Raw genomic sequence first — 13,276 nt, forward strand, 5'->3', positions numbered from 1 at the left:
GGGACTATTTTCAACATTTACACCAGTCTTGATTATATCTACTTGATCTTACTCAAACCAAAATGCCCTATAACCCTTGAAATAATTCATTTCTAATATTATTCAAGTGGATATTGTGTATATAACAACTACATTTTGACATAATGAACCTTCTAAATTCTTAGCTTCATTTTTCATATACATGATATTTATACCAAACAGATACAATTATTAGAAATTAATCTGAATATATGTTATAGGGCTTGAACTCAGGCCTGGGAGCTGTTTTTCCACAAGGCTATCAGTCTACTACTTTGAGCCACAGTGACACTACTGGTATTTTGTGATTAATTGGACATAAAAATCTGGCTCCTGAGTAGCTAAATTACAGGTGTGAGACACCACCTGGTTTAATATTTATATAATGAATACTAAGATATGAACAAATGAAGTGTATTTATTATTCATATATTCCTAGTTTCCCTTGGACCATTCAATTGTCTGGCCCTCAATTTTCTGCTTATGTCTTCTAATTATGGCTGGGTTCATCCAGTGGGAAGCACTTTGCTTCTTCTATCAATTCACTAAATCAGAATTTTCATTTTACTTTGAATTAGGCGTAGCCAAAAAGACTCCTTCGCCCATCGAAGCTGAAAGGAAGAAGCTAAGGCCAGGAAGTGGTGGGGAGAAGCCTCCCGATGAGGCCCCATTCACCTACCAGCTAAAGGCTGTGCCACTGAAGTTTGTGAAAGAAATCAAAGACATTGTCTTAACAGAGGCTGAGTCTGTTGGCTCCTCTGCGATCTTTGAGTGTTTAGTCTCCCCGTCTACTGCGATTACAAGCTGGATGAAAGATGGCAGCAATATCCGTGAGAGCCCGAAGCACAGGTTCATCGCAGATGGTAAAGACAGAAAGCTGCATATCATTGACGTACAACTCTCTGACGCTGGAGAATACACCTGTGTTCTACGTTTGGGAAATAAAGAAAAAACTTCCACGGCCAAACTGATTGTCGAAGGTAATTTTTAGTCTTCTGATCATTAATCCCACCTATAGAATAAACTTGGATAAAAAAAAAAGTTAAACCACAGTTGCAACTTCTACTGAAGCTTTGGACAAGTTTTGTTGCCAAGTTTTGTTTCTTTGAAAGTGTTACATGTGCTGAAATATGTACTGATCTTCTCCACAGAACTTCCTGTGCGTTTTGTAAAAACACTGGAGGAAGAAGTGACAGTGGTGAAAGGCCAGCCATTGTATCTGAGCTGCGAGTTAAACAAAGAGCGTGACGTTGTCTGGAGGAAAGATGGGAAGATTGTGGTGGAGAAAGCTGGCCGTATTGTGCCAGGTGTCATTGGCTTAATGCGAGCTCTGACCATCAATGATGCAGATGACACTGATGCTGGAACATACACTGTTACTGTGGAAAACGCCAACAACCTGGAATGTTCCTCTTGTGTAAAAGTTGTAGGTTAGTATTTGGAGGGCTGAGAAGGGAGAACTGCTTGAGCACATGAGTTCAAGACCAGCCTAATCACACTCATAAGACCCTGTCTCCAAAACTGTTTACCTCAGTATCTGAATCTCAGAAATCTTGGACCTATAGCTGGGAGCCAGTGGCTCACGTCTAAAATCCTGGCTATTCAGGAGGCTGAGATCTGAGGATCACAGTTCAAAGGCGCCTTGGCACTAAAGAATAAGAGACTCCTCTCCAATTAACCGCTAGTAAACTAGAAGTGGCACTGTGGCTCAAGGTTTAGGGTGGTAGCCTTGAGCTGAAGAGCTCAGAGACAGTGCCCAGGCCCAGAGTTCAAACCCCACAACTGACAGAAAAGAAAAGAAAAGAAATCTTGGACCTTAGGAAATACCAGTTTGACATGGTAGATTACATAAGTGCAGATTTATAAATTTGGTTAGCTTATTCAGAACATACTTCTTTTCCTCTTCTTAAAATTTTTCAGTATTAGACCACTTTATTATTTCTATTATATTTAAGATGTTGTACAGAGGGGTTTTACTTCAACATGTCCATTATGAGCACAGTGCATCCTGATCAATGATCTCCTATGTCTCCCAACCTCCTTTATTTTTTTTTGCTTTCCTCTTCATATAGAAGTCATTAGAGAATGGCTGGTGAAACCCATTCGAGATCAACATGTAAAACCCAAGGGTACAGCTGTCTTCACCTGCCACATTGCAAGGGATACACCAAATGTGAAGTGGTTCAAAGGATATGATGAAATCCCCTTGGAACCAAATGATAAGACTGAAATATTGAAAGAGGGAAATCATCTAATTCTCAAAGTTAAGAATGCAATGCCCGAAGATATTGATGAATATGCAGTGGAAATTGAAGGGAAAAGATATCCTGCAAAACTCACACTTGGAGGTATACACATCCTACCTTTTATCCTGAAATAGGTTTTAAGTGTTTGTTTGCTTTGGGCAAAATAACACATCAAAAACATGAAAGCAAGCCACTGCTAGATGGGTTTAAACCACTGTTATTTCATCTCTGACCAATGCAGATCGTGAAGTTGAATTGCTTAAGCCAATAGAAGATGTCACCATTTATGAGAAAGAGAGTGCCAGCTTTGATGCAGAAATCTCCGAGGCAGACATCCCTGGACAATGGAAGCTGAAGGGAGAACTTCTAAGGCCTTCACCTGTAAGTAATCTCCTGCTACAAATTGTTATTCACACAAGTTAACTACATTCTATATACAGATTCATCGTTAATTTGTTATTAACAATGGAGTTATTATGGGTTTCTGACATCTCCAAGAAGGGAACCCATTATTTGTAGGCAATGTAGACACGTTTTGTAAAATTGTATGACAGGAAGCATTTTGCTTACATTCATTACTAGTACTTTTTACAACTCTATGGAAATCTAGACTTAAAACATTTTTTCTCTAAGGAAAGCATCTTATGCCAATGGGTTTTTAATTTTTCTTCTCAGACTTGTGAGATCAAAGCAGAAGGTGGAAAACGCTTCTTAACTTTGCATAAAGTCAAACTAGACCAAGCTGGTGAAGTTCTCTACCAGGCACTGAATGCAGTTACAACTGCCATTCTGACAGTCAAAGGTACAGCAGGGCTTTCAGGGCGTGTGCGGTACAACTTCACCTCCTACTCCCATGCATACTGATTAACTGCATTCTTCATGTTTGACTTTGCAGAAATCGAACTTGACTTTGCTGTGCCCCTGAAGGATGTTACTGTCCCAGAAAAGCGACAAGCTAGATTTGAATGCGTCCTTACCCGAGAGGCAAATGTTATCTGGTCTAAAGGACCAGATATAATCAAAGCATCTGACAAATTTGATATCATTGCTGATGGAAAGAAACACATCCTTGTTATCAATAATTCTCAGTTTGAAGATGAAGGAGTATATACTGCTGAGGTGGAGGGCAAGAAGACATCTGCACAGTTATTTGTAACAGGTAAAAGCAATGGAGACTATGTAGACTAGTGTGATCTGTGTGTGTGTGTGTGTGTGTGTATGTGTGTGTATAAATTGTGTTTCTGAGTATTTCATCTATGCTTGCATTACAGGTATAAGATTAAAATTCATATCACCTCTTGAAGATCAGACAGTGAAAGAGGGGGAAACAGCAACTTTCGTGTGTGAACTCTCTCATGAAAAAATGCACGTTGTCTGGTTCAAAAATGATGTCAAGCTTCACACAAGCAGAACGGTACATACATCTTCAGAAGGCAAGACCCACAAACTGGAAATCAGAGAAGTGACACTGGACGATATATCTCAGATCAAAGCACAAGTCAAGAACCTGAGCTCCACAGCCAATCTGAAGGTCTTAGGTAACGGGGGCCAACTATAACGAGGCAAGACAGTTTCTAGATGGTGGGACCAAGTAGTAATAAAGTATTTTAACCTCGGTATTCTTTGATAGACTTTCGTTTTCCATGTTCTGATGACGTGTTGAATATGCTTGACAGAGGCTCCGCCCTACTTCACTGTGAAATTACATGACAAGACTGGAGTTGAGAAGGACGAGATCATTCTCAAGTGTGAAGTGAGCAAAGATGTGCCAGTGAGATGGTTCAAAGATGGTGAGGAGCTTGTACCCTCGCCCAAGCATTCCATCAAGACAGATGGCCTGCGCCGCATCTTGAAGATCAAGAAGGCCGAACTTAAAGATAAAGGCGACTATGTGTGTGACTGTGGCACAGACACAACCAAAGCAAATCTTACCGTCGAGGGTAAGTTGCTCTCAAACTAAGCACTGGCCAACTCTGAACCTGCAATTCAGTCACCTAACAAGCCATTTATATATTTGCAGCTCGACTAATAAAAGTGGAAAAACCTCTGTATGGAGTTGAATTGTTTGTGGGTGAAACAGCTCGCTTTGAAATTGAACTTTCAGAACCAGATGTTCATGGACAATGGAAGTTAAAAGGAGAGCCTTTGACTGCTTCTCCTGTAAGTCCAGATTATGGGACCAGATAGGGAAGGGAGTTGCTGTTTTAGTTATGTCCAAAAAAAAGAGGGGGAGAAAGGGGGGAAGGGAGAGAGGAAAGGAGGGAGGAAAGGAAAGACAAAGAAAAAGAAAGAAAGAAAGAAAGAAAGAAAGAAAGAAAGAAAGAAAGAAAGAAAGAAAGATCTCGTGGTGACTTGCAGGAAGACCTCACTGGTATAAATAATGTTCTTCCTTGTCTTTAATTCCTCACTTGAATCAGGACTGTGAAATCATTGAAGATGGGAAGAAGCATGTTCTCATTCTTTATAACTGTCAGCTGGACATGACTGGAGAGGTTTCCTTCCAGGCTGCTAATGCCAAATCTGCAGCCAATCTGAAAGTGAAAGGTACGCTCTACCTGTTAGAGACATTTCCATATTTCTTTGCAACAAGACTTTCCTCTGAGACCCTGAGCTGGTTGGGGATCACGACTGGAAGTGTGTTCTAACCTGACCCACCATCACCTTCTTTCAGAACTGCCGCTCATCTTCATCACGCCTCTTAGTGATGTGAAAGTCTTTGAGAAGGATGAGGCGAGATTTGAGTGTGAGGTATCCAGGGAGCCCAAAACATTTCGTTGGCTGAAAGGAACCCAGGAAATCACTGGTGATGACAGATTTGAGCTTATTAAGGATGGCACTAGGCACGCAATGGTGATCAAGTCAGCTGCCTTTGAGGATGAAGCCAAATACATATTTGAAGCTGAAGATAAACACACAAGTGGCAAACTGATTATTGAGGGTAAATATTTTTGTCAAACCAGCCACCATTAATTTTTGCCTTTAGTTTCAGAATTCCTTGATAAAGTGGTTGGATTAATGAGATACTTTCTCATCCTTGATAGGAATCCGGCTCAAATTCCTTACTCCTCTCCAAGATGTAACAGCCAAAGAGAAGGAAAATGCTGTGTTTACAGTGGAGTTATCCCATGACAACATCCCTGTTAGGTGGTTCAAGAATGACCAGCGCCTGCATACCAGCAAACGGGTCTCCATGCAAGATGAAGGAAAAACACACTCAATCACATTCAAAGATCTGTCTATTGATGACACCTCACAGATTAAAGTAGAAGCTATGGGGATGAGTTCAGAAGCTAAACTCACTGTGCTGGGTAGGTGCATTTTTGTTTATTTTTTTATTATTATAAGGGTAGTATACAGAAGGGTTGCAGTCACATAATCCAGATAGAGTACATATTTTTTGATGATGTCATACTTTTTCTTACTGGTAGGTGCTTTTCTAAATAAAATCTTATGGCATTAAATAGAAAATTTGGGGCATTTATGATAGGAAATAGTCTACCTGGTTCTATAGTATATTATCAGGCTTATTTCTAAAACATTTTTTCTTAAAATATGATGACATTAAGGTAATTAATGTTGTCTCATTGGCCTACAAAATAACCAGTTAAAGTGGGAATTAAAATTTGTTACTATGCTAGGTAGCATTGGTTGCTCATGCTTTTACTCCTACTCAGGAAGCTGAACTCTGAGGATCACAGTTCAAAGGCCAGTCCACACAGGAAAGTATGAGATTCTTATCTCCAATTAACCACCAAAAAGCTAGAAATGATTGTTGCTCAAAAATGGTAGTATATTACTCTGCATTCAAGACCCAGAACTGGAACTAAATAAATAAGTAAATAAATAAAGTTGTAACCTGTAACTATTAGTGGCTCATGCCTATAATCCTAATTACTCAAAAGGCAAAGAATTTGAGACTCAAGGTTCAAAGCCACCTGAACAGAAAGTTTGTAAGATTTGACCTCCAATTAAATAGCAAGAAGCTAGATGTGGAGTTCCAGCCCAAGTGGTAGAGTTCCAACATGAGGGAAAAAGCAATGTATGAATGTAAGCCCTAAATTCCGACCCAGTACTGCCCCAACACATACATGCAAAATAATAATAACTAAATATTGACCCCATAATGATTAAAATAAGAATTTGTCCTTTTATTAAAATTATTCCAGCTTCTGATAAGAGCAGATAAACAAATGTACATTTACAAGCATTGTTTTGCTTTGCTCCTTAATGTCAAGAAGATTAAATATGATATAAAGACACTAGAAAATGAAAATACTTGGTAGATAAAGAAAAACAAATAATTTACATCTTAAGACTTAAAGTCATAATAAAATTTATGGAGAAATTGGAAAATTGGAAAAATGATGAAAGAACATAGGCAAACACTAACTTGCTTAGTGTTTGATAAGTTCTATTTAGAGATTTTTTTAAGTATGTTGAACACTGGAAGAGTTGGTGCAAATGTTTAGCCAACAGTCAACTTAGAATCATGAGAAATAGTCCCTTCCCTGAGTGGAGAGTAAAGTTTACTTCTGCTTGCCTTGCAGAGGGAGACCCTTACTTTACAGGAAAGCTTCAAGATTACACAGGCGTAGAGAAGGATGAAGTGATTCTTCAGTGTGAAATTAGCAAAGCAGATGCACCGGTGAAGTGGTTTAAGGATGGGGAGGAAATAAAGCCATCGAAAAATGTGGTAATTAAGGCAGATGGCAAGAAGCGCATGCTGATCCTAAAGAAGGCCTTGAAATCAGACATAGGACAATATACCTGTGATTGTGGGACAGACCAGACCTCTGGAAAGCTGGACATTGAGGGTAAGGAAATTTCCATGACTTCCATGCTTGAAGCTGCTGGAGTTATTTCTGCCATAGGCTCATTGCACATGCTGACCTTTCACTTTTCCAGATCGGGAAATTAAACTGGTACGACCCCTGTACAGTGTGGAGGTGATGGAGACTGAGACGGCCCGCTTTGAAACTGAAATCTCTGATGAAGATATACATGCCAACTGGAAACTCAAGGGAGAGGCACTACTCCAAACACCTGTAAGGCTATTTCTGAACTTGTCAACATCAAGAGGAGCTGTGTGAAATTAAAAAAGGACAGGCAAAAAGTCAGAGTGCATGCAGGGCATTTAAAACATGATCTCGGGTTCTCTACTGGATCAAAAGCCCAAGATAGATACTGGGGTCTACCATGAGCTTGAACAGTCATTTATGAACTACTTCTGATACAGCATAGTATAAGCTATATGTATTCTTTGATGCTGATAATGGGTCCAGAATTACGTAGGTGAAAGAAATGTGACTTTCCTGATAGTACTTGTCAGGACACACACACACACACACACACTGCTATTTGTAACATTGTTTTAGTTAATTTTTATTTTATACGGATGGGAGAAAATCACAAATAAAATTTACTAATGAAAGTTTTTCACTTTTTATGATGCAGGATTGTGAAATTAAGGAAGAAGGCAAAATACACATCCTTATTTTGCACAACTGCCGCCTGGACCAGACGGGTGGGGTAGACTTCCAAGCAGCCAATGTTAAAACTAGTGCCCACCTCCGTGTTAAGCGTAAGTATTGTGTAATTTTTGCCAGAAATTCAATGCACCCTTGGGTGTGTGAAGAATGTCTGGTATTTGAAAAGTGTATATGGTATTTGAAGGGTATGTGGTACTTAAAAATGGATGTACAGGAAATTAATTGGAATTATTTAAGTAACCAGAAAACATTAAAGTACACAAACAGATATTTTCTTGTTTGACATACGAAATGAACATGAAATTGCAAAGACTTAAAATTTTTCATTGGGCCTAGCATTCCACACTAAAGCACATTTAGCAAATCAGGTTTCTTTTCCTTGTATTCTTTTCATTCACAGTAGGCAAGCATGTATGAAGGTTTTAGCTGAAAGCTTCTACTGGCATATCCTTCCATGGTTTGTAAAACCATAGAGAAAAATCCTTTGCTGTGTGGGCATTTTAGACTCAAGAAAGGAGGCGGGGAGTGCTAGGCTCACATTTTTGGAAGGTGTAAAGTGGCCAATGGACAGAGACAGGCTGTGTGACTGAGCCCCCAGGTCCTCTCCCAATCAGAGTCTTAGTTATTTTGGATGCCACATACCTTATGTAGCAAGAGGAACTTGATGCCTGGCAGGAAGACAGATGCAATACAGATTTCTTGCTGACCTTGTACATCCCAAAGAAAGGGCTCCTACAAATACCAGCTCTCCAGCTATCAGCTCTGCCCTTTCTCAGCACCACCACGGGGCCACGTTCACCTGGGAGTTAAAATAGGGGTCAGACCAGTGGCTCCTTCTTTCTTGAAGAAAACAACCATGGAGATCAAAACCTAGGTTTACTTATTCTTTTGGGATTTCAACATGAGTAACACGAAGCTTTATCTTTCGTCCCGTAAAGCACGAGTCATTGGTCTTCTGAAGCCTCTAAAGGACGTCACCGTGACTGCAGGGGAAACAGCTACCTTTGACTGCGAGCTCTCTTATGAGGATATCCCGGTGGAATGGTACCTCAAAGGAAAGAAACTGGAGCCCAGCGATAAGGTAAAATGCAGGCAGTATTGCCTTTTCTAACCCCTTCTTTTTCCCTTGAGCATTTCCATCTTTATTTGCTTTCCTTTATTCTCTGAACCTTCAAATGTCTCCAACTCTACTTTGGCATTTTTCTTTCATATAGTCTGACTTTTGCTGACACTCTAAAACAGACTCTTTTTTCCTTTGGCAGGAGGGTAAAGTAAAGGGCAAGGGTTTGTTAGGTTTAGCCTGATGGGATTTATTTTAATGTAAAAACAAATTTCATTTATTTAGCTAATTATTTTAATGTTTTAAAATTAATTTTACTTTGTTATAAAAGTGAGGTACAGAGGGTTTACAGTTGCATAAGTAATGCAATGAGTACATTTCTTTTTTAATATATTTTTATTGTAATTAATAGAAGAGTTACATTGTATTTGCCAGATAGAAGGTGCATTACTTTGCAAACATTGTTACCCTTTCTCATGTTTTTGTCCCCATTTCCCTCCCCCCACACATCCCAAACATCTTGTTTTCCCCCTTCCTTATCCTGTTTCAAATAAACAAATAAACATATATATAATATATCAGATAACAAGGTAAGATACTGTAACAATATGAGATAATCAAGCCTCCAAGATATAGAAACAAGAGCCATATAATGTGTGATTGTTGGTCTTAATGTACTATGCTATTTCTCATCTCTTTTGTTGTCCCTTAGCCTGATGGAATCTTTACAGAAATAAAATAAAAAGTTGGCTAACAATGGTAGTTTGTTAGAGTAACTTAAAGATAGGAAGAATAAAAAAAGTCTTTCCAAATGGATAATTTTCAGTAACAGTGTACATGAAGTTTGAAGGCTAGTTCTCTCTATGCTATCTAGTGTTCTGCATATATGGGGATTAAGAGGAGAAGACTGAAATTCCATTTCAGGCAGTTATCAAGTCGTTGAGATAACTTCTGGGTAGATTTCTCTTCAGGCATTTTTCCAAAGCTATTTTTAATACTCAAGTGCTTTGGTCTGTGTGAATTCTGGAATGCAAGTAGACTATTTAAAGTACAACTGGTGGTACTGACAAGAAAGAAGGGTTCTGTGATCTGCCACATGCATGCACAAGGAAACTTTAGAAAGTTTGAATAAATCACCAATTCTTGGTATAAGCTTTTAGTAACTTTCTCCAGGCCCCATATTTTAACCATGAGTAACAACAAAAGTGATTATACAGATAAGCTCCAAATAAACCTTGCCTAAATTGACCTGTGTATTTTATCTCTTCATTAAATTTCTTACTAATTCATCTTTAATTGTAAGTTCTTAAAAATAAAATGTCCAGCATAGGTTGGGATAAAAGGCACAGGGCAGTCCATCTTCTATGTTTCATTCTAAAATCACAAATAATATCAAGTATGTATCAGTGTTCTAATACAAATCATACATTAAAATTAAATAGCATAATTAAAAGATCTTAACATAAATCCACAAAATTTATTGAAGTATTTAAAAACAATACCTTTGACAATTGCTCAAAAGTAAATTTAAAAATCAACTGAAGAAATTAAATGATCATACCGACCATAATGACCAGTTTGTTTGCTTTTTTAACAACTATGTAAAGTATCAGTATACTCCAGTTATAGAATGAAAATTAATTGACACACTAGAAAATTTTTTTCAGCAAAATCCCTAAATATCAAATTGAGTATAGGATTATCTCCACTTGAGGTTTGCTGATTTAAAAATGTATGTTTTTCCTACCAAACATGATTTAATTAATTCATACCTAAAAACAAAGAATCAGTAGACTTATCATAATTCTTTCTTGATCTTTACATTTCAATTACTGACTCAGATTAAATTCCATTATTGTTGTGTTAATAAATACCTTTTGATGAGATTTAATGCTTCTTATTAAAAAGTCAGTCTCCAAAATAAAAAAGAAGAAAAAGAAACAATATGTCTGTCTTAATGTAAAAACTATGCTATTTTAAATTAAAGATATAGATTTCTAAAAATCTTATTCACATTTTTACACCCCTTTGTCAATATATTAATGTCACTAAAATTATTTCCTAAAATTAGAAAGGATCAGTTACTATAATTCTAGATGCTCCTTTGTGTCTCAGTATTGGAATTTTAATCCTTTACCCCAAAATACCTCTTTCATGCAAATGCTCTTATATTACTTAGATACTTATATATCTCTTTTCCAAAGCAGTACATTAATAGATAAGATATATTTATACATGAATTAGAAAAGAAGATGTTTTAGGAATAGTCATGAGTTATATACAGTTTTAACTCTGATGTTCTCAATTATAAAGGTAACCATAGGAATTGCATGTCTTGCACTTCATTAAGGAAAATACTTTTCAGTGAAACAGTATTCTTAATTAATTCCTTTATTAGCAATGTAACAAGTAGGAGGGAAATTTCTGCCTAATCCTTAACTCCAGGTGAACTCTTAAGCAAGGCAAAACCAATCTTGATGACAGGGTACACAATTTTAGGCATGTTAGGAAGTAGATCTGCAAGACCTGTCCCCTTGTCTTTACTACTGTGATGGCCCTATCTGAGCCTGACTACTTTCTGAGTTTTCAGCACTGAGGCTCCAGCACAGGAAAAGAAGAGAGGACTCAACATCTTCATTTGTAGTTCTAAAAATATTAAGAAATCATACAATTATTTTAATAACAGGTCTAATTGTTTTACAAAACAAAATTAATGGCTAAAATAAGCAGAAACAATTCTAGCTCATTGTGGCATAGTAAACACCTTGCATTGAAAGAAAGAGAGAAAAAAATCTTGGAGTTAACCATATCCAATCACTTTTTCTCTTTTTGCTTTCCTAGATTCTTTTTATATGTAAACTGAATAATAGAATGTAGAGAAAGAAAAATATGTAGATTTTTAAAAATATAAATATGTGGACCATTCCTGGGGCTTAGACTCTAGGTCTGGGCCCTATCTCTGAGCTCTTTTGTTTAAGGCTATCACATGACCAGAAGCCGCAGCTCTATTTCCAGCTTTTTCGGTGGTTAACTGGAAATAAGAGTTCCATGGACTTTCTTTCCTGGGCTGATTTTGAACCACAAACCACAGCTTATCACCTCCTAAGTAGCTGGGATTACAGGTGTGCATTACCAGCACCCAGCCACAAACACATAGATTTAACAAGAACACCAATGTAAACAGAAATTGGCCAAGGCAAGTTCAATATAAAAAGTCACCTAATAGTTATGCGAAAGTAACTATGAGAACCTGGAATTTTCTTAAGGGATTTGAAACTCTTGGTTAAAATTACACACACACACACACACACACACACACACACACACACACACACAAATGCGTGAACAAACACACATATACACCATGCTGGAAACAGTGACTCATACCTATAATCCTAACTCCCTATGGACAAAAATCAGGAGGGTTGTAATTTGAGGCCAGCTTGAGCAAAATCTTTTAGCAGCCCCTATCATTGGCCATAAAAAGCTGGCCATTATTGGTGCATACTTATCTTCCCAACTGTGCAAAAAGCATAAAGAGAAGGATCATGGTTCAGGCTGGCTAAGGCATAAATGTAAAGTCCTTTTGAAAGTTAGCTAAAGCAAAAAAGTGCTAGGGACAAGGGTCAAGTAGTATAACACCTACCTAGCAAACATAGGGACCTGAGTTCATATTGCTAAATATATATATATATATTTCCAAATATATAAAATAATATATGTAATACATATGATTATAAGAAGAGTTGAATGGTTCTAATTAAAACTATTATCTAAATCAATTAAGTTAGCCTATGTATGGGAATCACAATTTTATGTTTTCTAAAACTATACTTTTCTTAAAAAAAAAAAAAAAAAAACACAGGTGGTCACACGTTCAGAAGGAAGAGTCCATACACTAACCCTGAGGGATGTGAAGTTAGAAGATGCTGGTGAAGTCCAACTAACAGCAAAAGACTTCAAAACTCAAGCCAATCTCTTTGTGAAAGGTAACTATTAGGCTTATTTAAATACATATATAATGTACAGGCTCATAAATAATGCCACCTCTCATTTATCTTTTTTGTGTTTAGTTTCATAGATGACTAAAATCAGCCAAATAACAAAAAATATGATTTTTATTTGAGACCTAATAAAACATTTTGTAAATTATTATTTTTTAAAAATTCATCACCTTTATTTTCCTTGATATTTGACTAATTCAAAAAAACCTAGAAGAATTATTTATCCTCTTTATCCTCATTTTTTAACCATGAGTTGATCCATTATTTCTTTGATGTTTCATAATTCTTAAAAATGATTTTCCTGTATATGTAAATAATGATTAAAACATCATTATTAGAGGAAAATACATGAGCTGAAACATTTACAAATGAGCAGACCCTAGAAATGTCAAAAAGGTTGAGAATGTGCCAGAACTCTTCGAGAAAGAGAAAGGAAATTCCAGAGCTAATGAGTATGAT

General features: G+C 37.1%; 1 protein-coding gene across 5 annotated transcripts in view; it reads left to right on the top strand.

The window, feature by feature from the left end:
* Ttn (titin) overlaps window positions 1–13,276 on the top strand; it is a 279,501-nt gene that overhangs the window by 164,291 nt on the left and 101,934 nt on the right. For all 5 annotated transcript variants that reach the window (XM_090342543.1, XM_090342544.1, XM_090342545.1 and 2 more), the window contains 17 exons: window positions 597–998; window positions 1,170–1,448; window positions 2,091–2,366; window positions 2,506–2,645; window positions 2,940–3,066; window positions 3,160–3,423; window positions 3,536–3,802; window positions 3,941–4,204; window positions 4,285–4,424; window positions 4,682–4,808; window positions 4,936–5,202; window positions 5,306–5,572; window positions 6,812–7,078; window positions 7,170–7,309; window positions 7,719–7,845; window positions 8,692–8,834; window positions 12,679–12,802. In XM_090342543.1, the coding sequence (XP_090198669.1) occupies window positions 597–998; window positions 1,170–1,448; window positions 2,091–2,366; window positions 2,506–2,645; window positions 2,940–3,066; window positions 3,160–3,423; window positions 3,536–3,802; window positions 3,941–4,204; window positions 4,285–4,424; window positions 4,682–4,808; window positions 4,936–5,202; window positions 5,306–5,572; window positions 6,812–7,078; window positions 7,170–7,309; window positions 7,719–7,845; window positions 8,692–8,834; window positions 12,679–12,802 (3,621 nt within the window). The remainder of the gene's footprint in view (window positions 1–596; window positions 999–1,169; window positions 1,449–2,090; window positions 2,367–2,505; window positions 2,646–2,939; window positions 3,067–3,159; window positions 3,424–3,535; window positions 3,803–3,940; window positions 4,205–4,284; window positions 4,425–4,681; window positions 4,809–4,935; window positions 5,203–5,305; window positions 5,573–6,811; window positions 7,079–7,169; window positions 7,310–7,718; window positions 7,846–8,691; window positions 8,835–12,678; window positions 12,803–13,276) is intronic.

Source organism: Megascapheus bottae, chromosome 12 (genome assembly GCF_031878675.1).
Source record: "Megascapheus bottae isolate mThoBot1 chromosome 12, mThoBot2.hap1, whole genome shotgun sequence".
NCBI lineage: Eukaryota > Metazoa > Chordata > Mammalia > Rodentia > Geomyidae > Megascapheus > Megascapheus bottae.